This window comes from Agelaius tricolor, unplaced genomic scaffold (assembly GCF_023055355.1).
Source record: "Agelaius tricolor isolate 1412-34295 unplaced genomic scaffold, bAgeTri1.0.p SCAF_25, whole genome shotgun sequence".
In the NCBI taxonomy this organism is placed as follows: Eukaryota; Metazoa; Chordata; class Aves; order Passeriformes; family Icteridae; genus Agelaius; species Agelaius tricolor.
This window is the reverse complement of record NW_027269285.1, coordinates 842564-862485: the sequence shown is the minus strand read 5'-3', so window position 1 is coordinate 862485 and position 19922 is coordinate 842564. Positions and strand designations below refer to the sequence as shown.

At 51.9% G+C, this 19922-nt stretch overlaps 1 protein-coding gene across 2 annotated transcripts; it reads right to left on the bottom strand.

Annotated features, from left to right (window-relative positions):
• Positions 1-1114: 1114 nt before the first annotated feature.
• On the bottom strand, positions 1115-19404 carry AKAP1 (A-kinase anchoring protein 1). 2 transcript variants are annotated; one of them, XM_071447682.1, is made up of 12 exons: positions 19280-19404; positions 13226-13626; positions 8520-10113; positions 7107-7240; positions 6502-6628; positions 6126-6256; positions 5867-6044; positions 5045-5195; positions 4335-4402; positions 3372-3445; positions 2832-2897; positions 1115-2694 (listed from the first exon to the last, which is right to left on the bottom strand). In XM_071447682.1, the coding sequence occupies exons 3-12, from the start codon at positions 10087-10089 to the stop codon at positions 2635-2637; spliced, it is 2559 nt and encodes an 852-aa protein (XP_071303783.1). In that variant the 5' UTR covers positions 10090-10113; positions 13226-13626; positions 19280-19404; the 3' UTR covers positions 1115-2634. The 2 variants fall into 2 exon arrangements, with proteins under 2 accessions (XP_071303783.1, XP_071303782.1); XM_071447681.1 differs by lacking the exon at positions 13226-13626 and having other exon boundaries at positions 19280-19398.
• Between the last annotated feature and the right edge of the window lie 518 nt (positions 19405-19922).

Genomic DNA, 19922 nt, shown 5'->3' with positions numbered 1-19922 from the left:
TCCTCACCCTCCATCTGCTCCAGAAACTGCCCTCCTCCCTCCCTGAGGAGCCTTGAAACCAACGTGCCAAAGGGAAACCAGCTCCAGGCTCTGCCAAAGGAGCAGCCCTGGCACAGCAGAGGCTCTGGCAGGAAGGGATGGGCTCCTGATCCTCCACCCTGGGCAGGACAGGGGCCAGCAGCCACAAGGAGGAGGCTCCTAGAAGCACCTCAGCTCCATGGGAAGAGGCAGGAGAGGGGATCTGGGCACGCAGGGGCTGCTTGGCACAGTGTGCTGTGCAGCCCATGGAAGCTCTCCAGGAGCTTATAAATGAGGCATCTCCCGAGACCTCATTCACTCCACCCCTAATAAAATCACCACTTCCCAAAGGGAAAAGCCCCTTTGAAGGGCTTCAGTCAAAGCACCTGTGGGACAGCTCAGCTCCATGGGCCTGTGCTCAGCCTCAGGCCTGAGCCAAGGATTATGAAGCTGCTTGGGGGCCACTGCTGGGTTTATGAACATCAGGACCTGCTCCAAACCCAGCACAACTCATCCCCGAGGTCTGACAGGGCACAAAGCACCACTGCCACAACCTCCCCTGGGCCTTTTTTGACCTGTGCCTTTTCCAAGCAGTCCATATTCAACTACACCCTTCCCCAGCTCAGTAAATCCACTCACTTTTATCCATAATACAAAACAAAACCCAAACCTAAAAAGCCCCCCACATTTATGTTTCTGTATAGGCTGAGAGTTGTGATTTTAAAGAAGAAAGAGCTTCCTATCTGTTATCTGCCAACACCTCCTTATTTCAGTTCCTCTCCCCCTGCAATGTTCTATTTTACTGCAGTTTAAAAACCAGGCAGCTCTCAACACAAATAGGAACAGGATGTTCTTCCACAGTGCAGAGCCAGAGGAAAACACAGAGCTGATGCTGGCAGAGCTCCCCATCCCTGCTGTAGATTCCTGACTCTGACACCTCTCAAAGAAGAGAAAGCACCAACATTCAGACAAGTCAAACTTTGCCATGAACGAGAAGCAGTGGCACAGCCACCCCATGGGTGCAGAGCGAGGAGCCCTGGGCTCCCCTAATGGAGGCAGGAAAGGAAGGCTCTTAAGTCATCACAGTTTCACTAAGACGGCTTAAAATTCGAGCTTTAATTGCAATGGAAAGAAACATTCCAAAAGGATATATTTTTTATAGATCTGAGTTACCCAATTTAGTTTTCCTTGGATGTTACTGCAAACATGAACATTAAATCAAAGCATCAACCAGGAGAGAACTCCAAGAAAGGATATAACCATTCCCTAGCAGAGGGGATTGGGCTAAAGGCTGGTGGAGGCCACTGTCCAAATGTGTGATGCCCTGGCAGCTCAGCTCACAGGATGTGAGCACATCCTTGAATCACCTGAAGCAGCTTCTGAGGACTGACTACATCAACAATTTCTGGCAAGTGTCTTCTCTGCCAGCAATAAATCCCAGCTCAATCCATATCTAAAATGATACACATTAGAGGGCATGTCTTTAAGAGCATTAAGTCAGCTTAAATTACTTGAGCAAAATTTTAAATACGTAATAGAAATCTAAAAAGGAGCAACAAAAAAAAATTGAAAGAGAACACCACTGCAAGAGTAATGCCAAGTTGTTACTTTTTTTTTTTTTAAACAGATCTGTACAGCAACATAGCAAAGGATGCAGCGATCACAATTTCAACCAGACAGCAACCTAAGGGGACACTAATCCTCATACAGCAGAGCTGAAACACTCCCAACATTCAGATGCTCCAAATAATTTGGCTACCCTAATGCACTCCATACCAGTTCTACCTATGTAGGACATTTTGGTGTGAAAAAGTTTTTGTAAAGTTCCCTTTGTTTCCAGTGTTTTTCTTGTACAAAATATTACAATGATTTTTTAATATATATTTACAGACTTGCACAGCTAGAAAAATATAAACTACAATTGGGCTTGGCAAGCAGTTTCTTTTCTTTAAATACATGACATTTCAGAGCAAAAATTGTAGTGGTAACATCCTGCACTCCAAGCCCCTGCAGGGAGAGCAGATCAAGCCTAAAATCCATGATTGCAGTGAGACACAGGAACACAACTCCTCCACCTCCTGGCGCAAGGAAGACACAAGATGGATGCTGTTTGTGCAGGTTACTGGCACAATACAGAAAAATCCATAACTGAACATTAAATTCCTTAATAACATTCATTAATTTCATAGGCAGGGCCTGTTAAAAAGAGGACAACTGATGTAACTTTTGGGAAAAGCAGACACCGAGTTCGTGGGGCACGACAGAGCTGGAACCAAAGCGCGGTTACCGTCCTGGGGGCCTTTCCCTCCTGCCACCCCCAAGGCTTTGAGATCTTTCCATTTAAAATTTGAGCAGAGGCCAGGGAGGACTTTTTGCTTTAAAGCTACAGTATCTGTCATTATGGCTTTGAACACCCCCTTCCAGGAGATGAGGTATCTGTTCTAGTGAAACGGTAACAGTTGAGCAAAGCGGGTTTCAATGGACCACCAAACTCCAGGCAGGTGTGAGCGGCTCTCCTCGGGGGAAGTTGCCAAACCGAATTGTAACAGTGCAAAACAAGATTTTGTCTTTTGTTTTTTCTCTGCAGAAAGAGTAGTCAAGGCATCTAGGACATTGCTAGTAGTCGAGCCACCGAGCAAACCCTCTTTCCACCAGAGTCCTGTTTATTGACACCACCTAAAGGGAGGGGGAAAAAACCCAAAGAGTAGGTAAGTGAAGAAGCCACAGCAACAAACATTGGTTCTGAAAATTCCTAATCAACAATATAAGGTTTATGATTAAAGAGTGTTCAGTATATACATCAATATACCCACCTCATCTCCCATCAAGTTCCACAGCTGTATCAGTGGCAGCCCTGTGACACTGTCATAATTTGTGACCTGGAAACACAGAAAAACATGAGTGTGCAGCAATTCTGGTGCCAAGTCACTCCCATGGACAGCTACAGCCACTACCAGAAGCACTTCAGAAGAGGTGAGCACTTCTGGACTGCAAGGGGGTGCTGCCTACAAGTCTCTGGGACATCACCAGACGTCCTAGTGCTGCCTCTGGCCAGCTGCAGCCAGATCCCACATGTCCATGGTGTAAAACCAGTGAGGACTGGCAAAGCAGTGCACACCCAGGGGACCCCAGATCTGCTGGACACCAGGCCCTGCTGTGCTCTGTAAGCACATTCAGGTTCCCTTCCCCCTGCCTGCATCACAAACAAGAGGGAACACTCATCCCTTCCCAGGCAGTGCTGATGGGAGTTCCCAGGAGCCAGGCTCTGGCTTTGGGGTTTATGTATCACAGTGCAGGGCAGAGGACACCAGCAGGGCCACCAGCAGCAAGGCTTCTCCAGCCAGGGGCTGTACCTGTGCCACAAGGACAGCACCTCTGGTCATCTCACTGACAGCGGCGTCGGCTTCCGGGGAAAAGTGATCCTCATCTGTGGGAAAAGGAGAGCACAGCAAACACGTGAGGTCCTTCACAGACTTTACAGGCCAGAAAGGACTATTGAGCTGATGTTCTCTGTCCTCCTAGAGACAAAGATCCCTCACAGACAGCTGATCCCATCCCTGGAGCTGTTGGTTCTGCAGGAAAAGGATGAAGAGCTTCCTACAGCCACAATCATGTAAGCTCAAGTAGCTGATGAATCAGGAGGCTTTAAAGACAGCAAAGTACATTTCTGCAGCACCTTGGAGCTGCCATTGCTGTTTTGATCCTCAATAAACTAAGCTCAGGTCCTCCAGGGCTTTGCTGACCCTGCACAGAGGGCACTCCTGGCATTGGGAACCCAAAGTGTCTGTACCACAGGTGTCCAGAACCTGAGCAGAGCCAAGGACAAAAAAAAGCAAACCAAAGTGTTTCTAGGCAGTGACTGACATTCCCCCAGTGCTTGCAGCCTTGGAGTTTGAACACAGAACTTTACAAATCAGTCATTTCAGGAGGAAAATGTCAGGTATTTGTGTGCAGATTAAAAACTAAGCTTGCATTTACAGCAGCTCTATGACAGAAGAATTAGAGCAGTTACAGCTACTGCACCTACACCCTGCCAGTCCTGCCAACTTGCTGCTTAGGACAGTAATTCATTGCCTCCTCCAAGCAGCAAAAAGCCTGGACATTTATCATCTTTCCCCTGGATTCTGACAGGTTATGCCATGCTAGCACATTTAGAAGAATACAATACAATTTTTCCAGTCCTTCCTCTTGTCACATCAGAGGCTGCACTGGCAATAGGAGGTGGAAGGTTTAGACAGAATCACGGCTTGGACACATCTGGCATCCATGGAAACCCGCAGGAGAGGGACCAACAGTACATCAAGAGCTCCATTTACCTGGAAGTGGCACCACATTGTCAAGTAAAACTTCTGCTCCTTGGAAAGGTAGTGTTAAAAAATCAGACCTTAAAGAAAAGAGGATCAGAGTAAGAACAGGGCTTTAAATCACTCCTACATTCTTCAATGTGACATTGATTAATCAAATTGCTCTTACAGGAATTCAGTTTTAAATTAATGACAGTCAAACAAAAAAAATAAAAATCAGACAATTCTCCCAGCAATCTAAGAGCAGCAATAAATTGTCTGATTAACATGCCAAGCTGGATCAGGCTCCAAGCAAAACCCACCCCCACCAGGGAGGCTGTGCTGCCTGTCTCCCAGCTCTGGGGCACAATTGAATATTTAATGGGCTTGTCTAAGAAACCCCTGATCCAACACAGCTATCCCAGACAGTGGGGCTGGAGCACAGAGAATCAGGAGCTTATTCCTGGCTCAATCAACTGCACTTCAAGGCCTCCTGAAGACATCCTCTTCCTCAGCTCCCACACTGAAGTGGCAGAAGCTGCCATTTCCTCTCCCCTCCCTTCAAAAAAGCCTTGCAGGATCTTGCTGTGCTCCCAAGAACCCACACTCATTGCTGAGCTGAACCTTTCCACCATTTCCCACTCCAGCTGTGGAAAAACCTTTAAGAACTCAAACTGTACAGACTCCTGTGATTAGGATTTGAGGCAGACATGGCCTCAGGCCATGGGAGAGGATCTATGGACCTGATTTGCCTGAGTGTGTCAACCTTCACTTTATCATATCCTCCATAGTCCACGTATTTGAGCTCCACTTCATCGGTCTCTTCGAAGTAGCTGATGACTTGAGCCCGGAGCCATGCCCCATCCAGGCCTGGAGCTGCACAGATAATGCCAACTGCAAAACACCAGAGTGCAGAGAAAAAAGGCTCAGGATAAGTGGATTTCCAAAAATCAGCACTTCAGGCATGAGCAGTGCTGCTCATTTATCTATGGAGAACCAACAGCGTTCCTTAGGCTGCTTCCATCTTCCTCCAGCATCCCCCACAGCCCCAGCACACCAGGCCTGCAGCTGAGACACAGGACTGGTGGGTTTTACTCTCAGCTCTGTCTGCCACAACCAAGCTGCCTTGCCCAGGTACCCAGTTCCCTTCCTGTCTCCACACAGGAATACACAACCCCTTTCCACGTGATGCACCCTTCACACCAGGTGCAGACACGGTGACAGACATGGACACAGTGACACTATGAAGGTGTGGGAGCAGCTCCACACTTTGCCAGCAGAAATACCCCAGATGCCAGGTTGACTGGAAATAAGCTGAGACAGGCTTGATCTCACTCTGAATTTCAACATGCAGCTATGTGGCTTGGGAGGTACTCCAGGGATGAGCAGGGTAAGGGAGAGCAGAGCAACGTCTGTAGTCTGGCAGCAGCTTAAAGATGGGATGACACGTGAGCTATCACATCCTCATCCCCTGGGAACTTCCCACACCTGACTCAGGGACAACAGGTTTACACAGGAGCCCAGAACTTTCTCGACAGAACAACGTGTGAGCATCCATGACTTGCCTTCTACTGGAGTGGGCAGGGTTGGAATTTCGGGCTGGGAGTAGCAGGCGAACATCTGCTGGTCGAGGCTGCGCAGCACGTGGAACGTGGGGTGCGTGTGCTGCTGCAGGAACATGTGCCCTGCATCCACCTGGTGTGCCACCACCACCTCCACAGTGACTCCATCGGGGAGGAACAGCTGCCACGGGGAGGAAAAGCTGCCATGAGTGCTGCTGGCAATGCAAGCTCCAGCCCCAGCACTGCCAGAGCCGGGACTCACCCAGGCGGACACGAGCAGGGAGTGAAGCGGCAGCGGCATCGGCGGAGGGAGGGTGTAGATGTTGGTGAGACACAGCTCTTTGAACTTCTTGCCAATCAGGCTCAGGACTTTCTCCACTTGATGAGAGGTCCCTGGAAGACAAGAATCCCATGGGAAGTGTCTAGCATGGGCATGCTGAGGACACTTCCAGTCCTGTCACTTGAAGAAATTCTACTGCCAGGATCCTCCTGCACTACCTCAACAGCATAAGTTTTAACAGGTTGCCCAGAGGAGTTTTGAAAAGCAATGGACTCAGAAGCCACTAAATCCATTTAAATTCCTTGCTCATCTAATTAAGTCCCCCAATAGACCACGAATAGAGACACATTCCACTCACCTTCAATGTGACAGACCTGGGAGTCACGGAAATAAGGTAGTGTTGAGACATAAATCTTGGCACCAGATGCTTGTCTCAGGTAGCTCATAAACCTCCCCTGTTTGCCAATCAAGCGGCCAACTAATTCCTTCAGGAAAGGGACAAGAAAGCAACAGTCAGGAAGAGAAACACAGATCAAACATATCTGCTCTCTCACATTCTCAGTTCCCCTGTCACAGGCAGGATAAACACAAGGCAGTGCTGGACCAGTGCAGAGCTCAGGGGGTCTGGGATGAGTTCAGACCAGTAAGCACAGCTCATTTTGATAACCCCGTGTTCTTAATACCTGGGTACCCTCAAAGCCTCCTGGATGCTTTCAGAGCATTGGACTTCCAGGCTGGAAGGAAGATAATGGGCAATACCAAGTTCACCCAGCACCATTCCCCTGGGTGCAGCCCTGGAGTGCTGCATGCTCACAGCTGTGCACTGGCTCTTCACTGGAGCAGAACGCTCCAGCTGTCCTGGGACTGTGTGCTCATCTCCCTGGGGTGGCACAGGGCCAGCAGCAGACCAGGAGGTGGCTGTGTAGGGCAGGGCAGGATGGTGAGCAGGCCAGCAGTGGTTACCTTTGGGACCTCGATTTCCCAGATAACGAAGTCTGGCTTGCTGGATCCTCCTTCCAGCTTCGCATTCTGGCGAGCCACTGTCTTCCTCATGGCACTGCCACTGTCCACAAAATCCACACTATTTACATCTGAACCTACGAGACAGCACAAGCATTCAGACAGCCCCCAAGACCCACACTTACATTGCCACCCCACAGGGAAGGGCTGCAGAGTGACCCCAGTGCCAGGTGTGCCCACTATGAGGCATGGCAGGGGGCTGCCTTTTGCCCAAATTTGCCCTATATTTGAAGAAACGAGGTGCAAGAGCTGAAGTGCATTTTGCTCCCAAACCATCAGCCAATACCAGGAACATTTCTGCCTGGGAAAGACACAAATTCCAACAGCCTCCTCTTGACCAGATCTCAGATACAGCCAGTGTAACATGAGCTTGGTCCTTCTTCCCATTAACAAGCAGAAACATGAAGATCCTCACTTGCTTGCAAGTATTCAGACCATCCACTGAGACCAATGAGAAAAATGAACCCAAGAGCTGCTTCACATTTGCCACATGTTAATGGGTAACACAGCACAGAGGCTGAGAAAGGCCAAGGGTGCAGCTGTTGGCATCAGCTTTGTAGGCAAAGGGAAGATTTAAGACTCAGTCTGGATGTGAAGGTCAGTGGGTGACCTGTTGTCCAGCACTGCCACCTCATCAGCTTTACCTGCTGCATTCCTCTTTCCCCACCTCAGTGTCTCAGTGCCACCAGGCTCCACAACTGACTCCTGGACCTTCTTGTCACACCAGCACTTTACAACAAGGCAATACCTTCTCCTCCTGGCTTACTCTCACTAGTGAAAACATTCAGTGGGTTCAATCCTTCATTGCTGGCAAACTCAACCCCATGTCTTGCAACAAGCAGTGTTCCAACTGCTTTGTAGCAATTACTAGAGACATCCCCTGTCATTAAGGGCTGTTGGCACCACAGGGTCCTACAAAAGATTTTAACATCCCTCCCCAAGGTCACACAGGCTAATGTTTGCTCAGACAGCTTTGCATGTTCTGTGCCAGGCACACATCATCCAGCATCTACAAGGGAAAAGCAGCACAGACAGATGGGGAAACTCCATGAATATTGCTCCCTGTTGGGATTTCTTGGCATGCACCTGCCCCTCCAAACAAAAAGGCTTCAGGGTAATTGCTCTGCAACCAGCTGATTCTATCACAATCCATCAGAGCTCTGCTCTGGCTCCTCCAGCAGCGCCTCAGAACCTGCCTCACCTTCCTGTCAGCAGCAGCCCATGAACAGGGGGTAAGCACCCAGGGGGTCCTGGAGGTCACCAGAAACCACTGGTACAAGGTCTCACACCTGCAAGGTGCTCCCCAGCAATGCTTGTTCACCACATTTTTTGCAGGAGGATTTTCCAGTCCCTTACCTTCTGAGTGATCTCCATCTGTGCCTGGAGCACTGCTACACTCCTGACTCAGGTCTGGCCCATCCTCTTTCAGGATCCCATTGCTGTAGGGCACCGTGCTGCCCTCAGGCAGCCCTGCAGCAGAGGGGGTCTCCCTTGGGACCAAGCTCTGCTCAGCAGACGTGTCTGGGGCTGAGGATGTGCTCAGTGAGTCCGAGTGCTGCTCTGATGTGACAGACAGCACTGTGCTCTGCAGGGGCTCCTCCACGCTCGTCCCACCTCCGGGGGTGTGCGTGCCATACCCAGAGTCCTCCATGGACAAAGGTGACTTTTCCAGAGAGTTCTCCACACGAGTCCGACCAACTCCTTGGGACTCCCTGCACACGCAGCTCTTCACCTGACAGTCCTCTGTGTTCCCCTGCACGGGGCTGGCCCAGCAGCCGTGTGATGAGCAATCTGCCCCACCCTGACCGTGCTCCCCTGCACCGCTCCCTGCAGCCACGCTCCCATCAGCTGCTGTGGCTCCCTCCACAGGCACCTGAGCAGAGGCAGCAACACTCTCCATGCCCAGAGGAGCCTCAGCTCGGCTGGCAGTGGCCGGGCAGAGCCAAGGGGATGCATCGCCTGCAGAACCCGACAGCACTTCCTCGGTTGCTGCCAAAATGACCTTGGAAATTATCTGTATTGCTACTTGCTCAATTTTCTCAACTTCCTTGTCCAAACTCACTCCTCCAATCTTCTCTCTTTCCAACTCATCTTCTTTTGGCTGTGTGTCCTTCTGACACACTGGTACAGTACCAATGATTGACTCGGACATCTCTTCTTCCCTGGACTGCTTTGGACAGGTAGACTCCAAACTCCCTGGTAACACACTCACTGCAGAATCCTTGTGACCTGATACTTCAGCTTCATTCAGAAAGGCTTGTGGGGCACTGGCTTCTTTCTCCAATCCCAAGCAACAGGCTGTCACAGAGCCAGTATCTGACTGCACAATTCCTGGCATCTGCTTTTCCTTAGGGGGCTTAAACGAAGACTCATCCGACTGCTCTGTGCTGCTGGTGTTCTCTGTGACTCCCAAAGACTCCTGTGTCAGGGGTGGCTGCTGGCCTTGCTTTGCCCCCAAGCTCTGCCCTAGTGTGTGGCTCAATACCTCGTTCTGGTCACACTCTGAGCTCCCAGCCAGCAGAGGGAGAGAGGCATGAGCAGGGACACCGCCTCCCTCTCCAGACCCCACCGGTTCCAGCTGCTCACTGGGCCCAGCTGCCGTGGCTGACAGGTCTGGGGGGTGCCGTGAGAGCTCCGGCCTCTCGTGAGCTGGGTGCAGAGGAGAGGGCAGCAGGGAGCTGGGGGCTGGCTGCTCCAGGCTCTCCTCTCCCGACAGCAGAGGCACTCTCCGAGGGACACACGCTTCTGGCCTGGGACGTGCATCACTCTCTGATACTTCCTCCTGCTTCTCCCTTGCAATGGCTATTGCTCGTTTGTTGCAATAGCCTGAGTGTTTTTTTCTCCAGGAATAGATCCACCAGCAGCCAAGAAGCGCCAGCACTCCGGGAATGGCGTACGGGACGAAATTGCGGAAGCGTAAAGCCATCTTACAGAGCTTCGGCAGTTACACCTAGGAGAAACAGAAACACGTTAAAACAGTCCCAGGGAAGGTGGCAGGAGGTCCCATAAGTGCCTTGGGGTATTGCTATTAGCATGGTCAGGCTTGTTTTCCAGCTGCTCTAGAAATTCACATCTCTGCTCTACCAGCACGCCACAGAACAAGATCCTTACCCAAGATTAGTGATATCTGGACATGCCTTATCATTATCCTCAATGATTTCACCCCTCCTCACCTCTGCATTTAATCTCCCCTTGCCTCCTCTGCCTCACACCTCTGCAGGTCAGCCCTGCCCCAGCACAGCCTCCAGCACAGCCGGTTCCTCCAGCACCAGGCTGGGCTCCCAGCCCAGCTGGACCACAGCATTCCATGGCAGGGGCTTGGCACACAGCAGGGCTCCCCAGCTCTCCCCTTGAAAGGCAGCACCCCATTCCTGAGGGCTCTGGACTCTGACAACACACACTTCTATAAAGCCTGAGGAATGCCGCTCCAAAGTTTATTCTACATCCAAACTCACTACACTGACAGCTGCCAGTCCCCTGACTTAAAAGCTGGCAGCTCTCCCTTTCCCTCTGCAAGGCCCTGACCTCCTTCCCACCTGGACACCCAGTCCTGCTCCTTCACTGGCAAGCCTCACCTGAGTCACATGGGGCAGGGCTGCCATGCCTTCCCTTTTCCTTAAGGAATGTCTGCAACTGGAATGCACAGCTAAACTGTTACCACATCCCAAACAGCCTTGCTGCAAAGCACTTACAGTTTATATTTTCACTGCACAGGAATTAAAGCAAAACACCACGTGTCTGAGGGTGCTTACACAGACAGGCTTTAATCCAAACAGCCCTCAAGACTCTTGCCAGCAAGGAACAAAAATAAAGATTGTTTTCAGGAGATAGCAAAATCTTAGAAATGGGAGCCACCCACTGGAAAAGAGCATTATCTGGTTCCTCTTTAGAAGCACAATATTTCTATGACAAGAGAGGACAACCAAGGCAGTTGGCCCCAGTGTGTCTCAACCATAAAACCCCTTCTGTTATCAGGGCTAACACCCCAACCACAGCTCCCAGTGCCACACTCCTTCAGGCCACAATCTCCACAAGGAGCTGATGCATTCTAGGTGAGGGACAAAACCATGCCTCCCTCAGGCTCAAACCCAGTGTCAGAGCCTCAGATAATTTCATATTCACCCCAGATTTCTCACCTCCTCCAGCCACACTCTCCATTCCACAGGAGCATCCACACAACTTCACCCACACTAGCTCAGACGCTGCCTTGCTTCCTGCAGGGCCCAGACACTCAGGCACACAAATGAATGAAAGAATGGCAAAGGCAGGGACTAGAAAATTGCTTGTTCAATCCCAAATTAAAGGTCAGCTGCAGACACAATTTAAGTTCAGTAATATTCCCAGTACATCACAGATAAGGCTTTCATGTTGTTCTACACAGAGACTTGCGTGTCCATCAGACATTTGTAGCTGATTAAATAAACTAAGTAACTAAGAAGTAACTAAATCCCAGTTACTCCCAGCTGGTTGTATGCAGTCAGGGAGCACTGCTGAGGGTGAACCCTCTGTTAATGGCAACATCTGGGATCTTAGAATTAAAAAACCAACAAACCTATGCAATAGTGTGGCTGTTCTGTGTTTGGAAGCTGGCAAATGGAAAGGGTGAAGCCTGTACATTCCCAAGACAAAAGGTTCCCCTTTATGCTGCCCAGAACAATGGCACATTGTGAGCTGTGAGTGCTCATCTGCTGCGTGCCCAAGTTGTTGTAATTAATGCAGAACTACCCTACAAGCTGTCTCTCAGGCATACTACAAACCCAAATTAAAGTGGCTCACATAAGTCCATTCCCAGCAAGCATTCCCAATTAAACAGACAGCCCTATTATTATCTGATTCCCTACTAAGTTGCACCAACTGTCCAAACCATAGCCCCACACAGCTCTGCAGCACAGGGAGACAGTTGCAGGATGCCCCAGAGGGATAAGCCTGTCCTAAAGTCTGGCAGACAAAACAGTTCTGTGAGTCATTCTGAACATTATCATCATTTAGGATACAGATCTGCACTCCTCTATGATACCTGGATGAGTGGGGACTGCTGGATTAGCTGACAGCTCCTTGCAATTCTCATTTGATTTCATGCTTTTGATTTATTATTTAAGCCAGAGCTGCATCACTACCAGGATCATGTGAAATGGGAATTCCACATCCTGCATCAGTCAGAGCAGCTGAAAGGCAGTGGCTGGGCACGAGATGCCAGCAGAGATCCCGCAGTGCTGGGTTGGCCGGGAAACAGCTCAACACCAACAAACATCTCCTCACACAGACCTGGCAGGAGGCTCTGGCAGATCTTGCCATGCTGGTCACAGCCTGGCTGCACGTGATGCCTGAGGACAGCAGATCCAACCTGCCCATCCCAAGGGCTGTGACACTGCTCCATGTCCCCTTCTCCCCCAGAGCCCACAGCCACTTCCCAACCTGGCCCAGAGTAACCAAGCCATCCCCCCGCTGCCATTCTGACAGCCAGCTCAGGACTGCAGTGGCAATGGCATCATTTTAACACGCTGGGGGAAGAAAGCCTGGGATTTTCCTGCCAGCAGCAGGACAGAAAATGGCAACTTGTCAAATCACATGCCCTCAAGCACTGCCAAGAGGGAGGGAGCCCGGCTCAGCAGGGCCTGCACTCTCCCTCTCCGGGCAGGAGGAGCCAGCTGGGAAATGCAGCAGCTCCAGAAAGGAGAGGAGCAGCCTGCAGGAGCCAGAGCCCCCAGAAAACACTGCATGTCCAGCACCATTCCCAAGAGGCAGGGCCCCAACAGCCCTGCACCATAAATAGTGCAGAGCTCATGCACTGGATGCGCTCAGCCCAGCACCAGCCACTTCCACTTCCCTCTGGCACGCCGGGAATCCGGCCTAAATGTCACACCTATCATGGCTGGAGAGCTGGGGATGAGACTTCTCCAAACCGCTACATAATTCCCTCTGCACGTCAGGATGGGATCAAGGCACCAAGGGGAGAGCAGGGGTCAGTCAGCTCTCCAAGTCTGTGTCCTGACTTGATTTATGGAAAACTGCTGGTAAAGAGCAAGGAGATGAGGACAAGAAAGAATGCACACATCACCTACCTGAGAAAAAAGCCAAGGACAGCCAATTTATTCTACTCGTTTACATTAGGGTCCCAGAGCAGTTCTAAGCCACCTTGTTTGCTGGCCAGGACACAGAGCCCTCAGCACTCACAGCCTTATAAGGTCAGAAATGTTCGCAGCACGAGGTTCCCGGGGACGCCAGATAATTCATTCTCCAGGTCCAGAGGAGTTCAGCAAGCACTTGCTCAGAATCTCAGGGCTTTCTACACACAAGGAGGTCTGTTCTGAAGGCGAGCTGGTTCGAGTCTCCACCAGGAGAGAGGCCAGGATGACTCCCAAGTGACTGAGCCCCCATGCTCTGCAGGGACGAACCCTCAGCCGGTCCTGGCTCCTCCGCTTCCCTCTGCCCCTGCACTTGAGAGGCTTCCAAACCCTGAAAGCTGAGGAAATCAAGGCTGGAATTAAAGCCCGTCCTAAAGGATCACAGAGCAAATTGGAAATGCAGCTTCAACAGCAAGGCCAGGATGCCTCCCGACAAACCCTGTAGTTAGTGAAGCAGCACTTGGGAAATAAATACTATCTGGGTGAAAGAGAACTGGACAGGCTGGCATGGTTCAAACTAAATGGGACCACGTGGGCTCTTAAATTTTTCCATGCTAAAAATAACTGGTAGCACATGCTCTGCCTTATAGGAGGCATAAGAGCAGGAGTTAACAAAAACCTAAGGAACTGGGGGCCCTACTGTTAAGACTAAAATAAGAAAAATTGCTGCACTGAAACAGACGTAAGGACTTACATAACCCACCCTTGGCATGAGGCATATTTTCATCGAAAGCTGAACTGGCACGTGGCACTGCATTATTTAACTGCAGCTTCTTGGTGCTTCACACAGGATGAAGGAGGCAGAACATCCACAACACAGGGACCTCCTGCCAGTCCTGCTGCAGCACGTGCTCCCAGCTGTTCCAGCTGCAGAGCACAGGGGGTTTTCTCCCATGCAGGCCAGCAGCAGCCCTGGCCTGAGCTTACAGGAGGGAGCTGTGAAGCCACAGCAGCCTGCCAGCCCTTGCATCACCAGGGTGTCACTTGGCCACCAGATGCCACAGCCTCCCCAGCCCTCTCGGCAGCCAACCCCCACCAAACCCAACACCACCCAGAGGCAGGAGCTCAGACTGCGTGACTCAGGAGCTACAAACGCCCAGAGACAGGTAGGAGCCAGGCCAGCAAGATCCCAAACTGGGTGGCACTTGTTTTAAAAGAAGCCAACAGGGAAGTCTCTCTGTACTTAACTAATTAAAGGCAAGTGCTGTGCAGCAATTTCTGCTTCAAACAGTAGCACTGAAAGACTAGAACAGCAAGAGATAGCCCTTGAGCAACACCACCTTTTCACAGCCCAGTAAACATGGGCTATGAGCCCAAGGAACAGGCTCCTCTCTGAATGAAAACCACCAGTGAAGCCACTCCACAACCTTAGAACATTTAAGGACCAGCAGTCTCCTATTTGCAGGAGGGTAAACTGCGACTTAAGTAGAAGGCTGAAAAAGCTGGTTGATGTAGAATTAAACTAGTGCTCTGGAACAAGAAACACCATTAACACCAGGCTGCCTTTTATCTCTGAGATAAAAACTGCTTTCAGTGTAATCAGCATCAGTGCTGTTCCTACAAGAGCTCAGTCCCCCCTCGCAGCTGGAGCTGCCACACTGATTGTTGGTTCTGTGTTTCCCCCACTCAGCAGCGCAGCCCTGGCCCAGCACAGCTCCTGCAGCAGCCTTTGCACCAGTGCACCACCCAGAACAGCTCCTATTTATTTCCACACTCAGAGCTTTACAATGAAAGCATCAGCTGGGCCAACCTGTAGGGTTTTTTTAATAGATGTTTTGAAAATTAAAAAGCTCACAAGGACACAAACACCAGCCCCCAGCAACCCTCAGCACTGCTCTCATGGACTCAGGCAGGGCCTTGAGTGCTCCTGCTCTGCAGGAATGAACAGTTTGTAATTAACATTAATCCTATTAGGTTATTGAGCTTCATACTGCTCTTGATATCTTATTACCTCCCTGCTCCAGTTGTTTCATTATTTATAGTTTCCTCACCCAAGTTAGTGTCTCCCTCTGAATACTCTACTGCAGAGAGCTTTTTCTCCACTTTCCCAGAAAAGTCTTTCAGATACATCAGCAAGCTTCAAAAACTGCTTCTGCACCACTTTACCTGTGCCCCCACAGTACAGGTAAAGCAGCTGTTATTACCTTTATAACCTATCAACACATTACAAAGGTCTGGATTTGGGAAAAGTTTTATCTTTCACACTCTGCATTTTCACTCAGGCCGGAGAACAGAACAAATTATTTTCCAGAATTTCAGAATAAACACATCCAATAATCAGCCTTTTGTGTTTGCTTGTACATAAGGAAGCCAATGCAGCCCTTCCTATGGGTAACACAGTGTAGTGGCCACTACATGCACAGCTTATAAATGAAGATTTAAAAGCAGCCACCTGAGTCAGATGCCTGGCATCTCTATCAATTTCCACAGAACAGAGACTAAACTAACCAAGGGCTACCAATATACTCTGCACAGGAGACAAAAACAAGCTTGGCTTTTCAAGGAGACAGAACGGGGAGGTTTCCAGCAAACACACTGATAGGGCTGCAAGAGCCAGGAGCAGCAGAGACCAAACAGGTGCCCAGGTATCTGGGGAGCAGCCGCAGCTCTGCTCACGGGATGTTTGCTGGGCACAGCCACAAGACCTTGACAAACAGCTTCCCAAAACAAGAGCTGCACTGGGCTCAGGCAGAAAGCACTGGAGGCTGGTTGGCAGCCTTGTGACCAAGGCTCGGCTGGAGGAGAACTGCAGAAGCACTCAGAGAGGGAGGGCAGCAACCAGCAGTGAGGAGGATGCCCTGTGTGCATTCACCTGCGCTGGGAGGGAACAGCAAAGGCTCCACTGAGAGCCACTCATGTGAAGGAGCAGCAAGAACTTGTGTGCATGAACAAGGGCTGTGAGGAGTGGCACAGCACACGCCAGCCTGACCACAGAGATCTCCAAGTTCCCCATCCCCAGGTTCAGCCCCAAGCAAAGCTAATGCCTCTGATACCAGAGGCACATGAAAATCATGAACTTTTGCCAGGAACTGCTGCTATTTATACCCAGAGTCAAAAATCAGCCACAGCACATGGCAAGTTTCTCATCCTCAGTGCCAGGTGGCAGCAGAGGTCAAAAGCAACCAGGACAGGTCTGCAGCAGTGATTTGTTTGCTCAAGAATGATTTTAAATGGTCTTTTATGAAATAGCCATCTCTGCTAGTAGTGATGTACAGGACCCAAAAATCCAGTTAGCTTCCAGCTGACAAAATGCAGGACCAAAATCCACATAGTGGACAATAAGGAAATGTGCAGTGAAGCAGCTGAAGACAGAACACTTGAAAAGGCAGTTTGGGACACGCCAATATCTCCCCTTCTAGCAATCCCCATGGGAAACAAATGCAACAGATTCAATTTCCAGGAAATATTAAACACCTGAAGAATAAAATAGCTTTTTCTGAATATCTGAGCATGGCTGCCTGAACTTAATCATCACTTCATGAAGTCTAACCAGCCATTTGCATTAAGAGCTCCACAGAAGCACTGCAGTTAGGAATCAGGATTTTAAAAAGGCTAATCATTAGATCTGAAACATGAAACAATTATAAGTAATTAATGCTGCAATTAATGCTTTTTATTAGCTCTAGATGTTGCTAGGGGCAACTGGGATACCAGCCCCAATCCTATTACAGGCTCCCTGGACGCTAGAAATACCTTAAATCATTTTTTCACATGAGTTAAGTGCACATGAACAAGGAGAGGCACAGCTAAGTGGGCTATGTTGCTTTAGAAGCATTATGCTCTTCAGATAACTGCTCCTGCAGAAGTGCACTTGCTCTCCAATCCCCCTGCAGCCAGCCTGCAATGTTTTCAAAGTGAAGAGAGAGTCTCAGCCATCACAAATCAAACTGCTGCTGGCTCTGAGAGCTTTGGCTGCACTCCTGCAGCAAACTCCTGCCACAGTCAACTCCACAGGCAATCTGCACCTTTGGGAACAGACAAATCGTGGTGGATGTGAGCTGCAGGTCCTGTCACCTCACACCCTGGGTAGTGAGGGCATTCCTCTGCCCCCATTTCAGGCGTTGTGGAGTGTCTAGGTTAAAGCCAAGGCTTCCTAGGCAGTCCATAATTTCCAGTATTAGGATCTCAAAGCATCTCCAGCATTCTTTAAAAAGGAATCTGGTTCCTAGGATAGGTTTCTAAACCAAGGCTGAATAAGGAGAGCACTCCCAAGTACAAAACAGCTGCTAACACACAACAACTGAGCCCCTGCAGTGCCATCCACACAGACCCTCCAGCCCCAACATATCATTAGCTCCATGTCTGAGAGCAAACAGCCTGTTGCAGAAGATACTGCTACAACTGCAGTGAGAGACTGACCTGCCTAAACCCCATGAGAGCTTTTAAAAGTCCTTCAAGAGCTCAATGAAACTTAAGCAGAAGCTGAAGGACTGTCAGGTGAGTAAGACCAGGACAGGAATTGATGCATGAATGGATTCCAGTGGATTCCATCCTACTTCAAGCACTGCTCAAGCTCTACAGACTTCTCCCTCCTCACTTGAGAGCTGTCATTCCCTCCAGTGCATTCGCACTGTGCAGCAAGCACACCAGGGCATGGAGAACGAGACACACAGCGAGGCTGTGCTGCTCTTTGCAGAGTCACAGGCCCATCACCAGGTGACAGGTACAGCAGGTGCCTGCACAGCCCCTTCACCCCTCACACAAGCAGCTCATTGCAGAATGAGGAGGTTAAATGACCCGAAGTGGGTCACACAGCGATCCCAGCAGAGGAGCCAGCTCTGCTCAGCTGCTCTGGCAGTTCTGGCCAAGCGCTGCCGAGGCCAGCCCGGGGATCCGTGCTGCACTCCCCGCTCCACGTGCTCGGCCCGGCCACTCCGAGCGGGGCTGTGCTCGGTAGATCATTCACAGCCACAAAGTTCCACCAGCGCTACACCTTCCGCAGCACCAGCCAATTCCTTTCACCTGAGACAAAGTCCACAGGGCCCGATAACGCTCGGCAGGTGCAGCACAACCCCGGCAACACAGGAAGGCTCGATTTCTGCCGTCCCACAGCCCCGGCTTTGCCCAACAGGTGGGCTGCAGCCAAATACACCTTTAGGTGCCATTTCCTGCTATTATGGATAACATCCATGAAGAGGATGCCCTTGCTGAGATGCCTGTCCACTCTGTGGTCATGGCCTCACGGGATTATGGGACTGCAGTAAAGAACTCAGCCAGGCACAGATCGAGCTGCCCATTTCTGGAGCAGGAGTTACTTAGATCTCCCTTGCTTCAATCAGAGGGAAGAAGAAAAAGAGAGAGCAAACAACAAGGATTCGCCCAGGAAAGCAAGACACAACATCACTTCCTCAGTAGCAATATAATTTAATTCCTCTGCTCCCACCTGTATTCCATGCTGGCTTACGAACAAAAGGAGTCACTACAGCACATCAGAAGTTTTGCAAATAGCACTTTTTACGGCCATTACCATAACACAGGCAAGGCTCGCCAGACCAGACAGCATAGGGTGCCTTAATCTTCACCGCGACTCCGCGCCGCCCGTGCCACCTCCCGCCCTCAGGGCGGGCGGGCAGCCCCGGCCGCAGCGCTGCCCTCAGAACGGGCGAACCGCCCCTGCCGCTGCCGCCCGGGACCGCGAGCAGGACGCAGAGCGGCTCTGCAGGGCCCGGACCGGCCCCTCACCGCCCCCATCCCGGAGCAGGACACCGAGCTGCCCCGCGGGGCCCACACCGCCCGCTGCCGCCCCGCATCCCGACACGCACGGCCCCCGCCCGCTACCCACGGCCGCGGTCACGGCGGGGCCGGAGCGCTGACCTTGGGCCGCGCGGGAGCGCTCCCGCCCCGGCCCGAGCGCCGGCACCGGGGCAGGCACGGCCGGGAGCGCGGCGGGGGGGCACCCTCAGCGCGCCCCGCAGCGCCGCCGCTGACAGCCACGGCCGCGGGCCCCGCCACTCCGCCAGCGGGCGGGCGGCGGCCCAGGGCGGTACTTACGGATGCTCCGGCGCGGCGGCGGAGCCCGGAGCGGTGCCGGGCCCGGTCCGGAGCGGTGCCGGTGCCGCCCCACGTGCCCCGGCCGGGCCGCCCGGCTCGGACATGCAGCGACACCGCCCCGCCCCTCTCGCGAGAGCGCCGCGTCCCGCGAGACTCCCGCGCGCGCGCGCGCAGCCCCGCCCCGTTCCCTGAGGGAGCGGAGCCGCGGCGGCGCCGGGGTCGGGCCGAGACCGGGATCGGTCCGCGGCCGGGATCGTGCCTGGGGCCGCTGCGGGGCGGGCCCGAGGCTCGGGGAGAGTCCGGACGCGCCCCCTTCCTCCCCTCCTCCCTCTCCCGCGGTAGTCGCGGGACGGGCGCAGACAGGCCCTGTGGGGCCGCCGAGGCCCAGCCCGGCCCACTCCCGCCATGTCCCTCATCCCGGGCCTCTGCCCACATGGGAGTTCGTTTCCCACAGCCCCGCGGGTCCCCGCAGCCCCGCTCCCCGCCTGGCCCCGGGGTTTGTGCCGGGTGCCCCGGTCGGGCCTCGGGCACCTCCACAAGTCGCTGGGCATGGCTCCTGTCACTGCTGCTCAAGGCCGCTACAGCACCCTCCGCCTGCCCGCCTCTGCATTCTGCTGGGACCTTCGGGCTGGGCCCGGAGCCA

Coding starts and splice junctions, on each gene's coding strand:
- AKAP1 (XM_071447682.1), bottom strand. CDS start 10,089: ATGGCTTTACGCTTCCGCAATTTCGTCCCGTACGCCATTCCCGGAGTG. Junction 6,629..7,106: donor GGGAAATCGAGGTCCCAAAG/GTAACCACTGCT, acceptor CCTTTCCTGAAG/GAATTAGTTGGCCGCTTGAT. Junction 6,257..6,501: donor CCAGGTCTGTCACATTGAAG/GTGAGTGGAATG, acceptor CTTGTCTTCCAG/GGACCTCTCATCAAGTGGAG.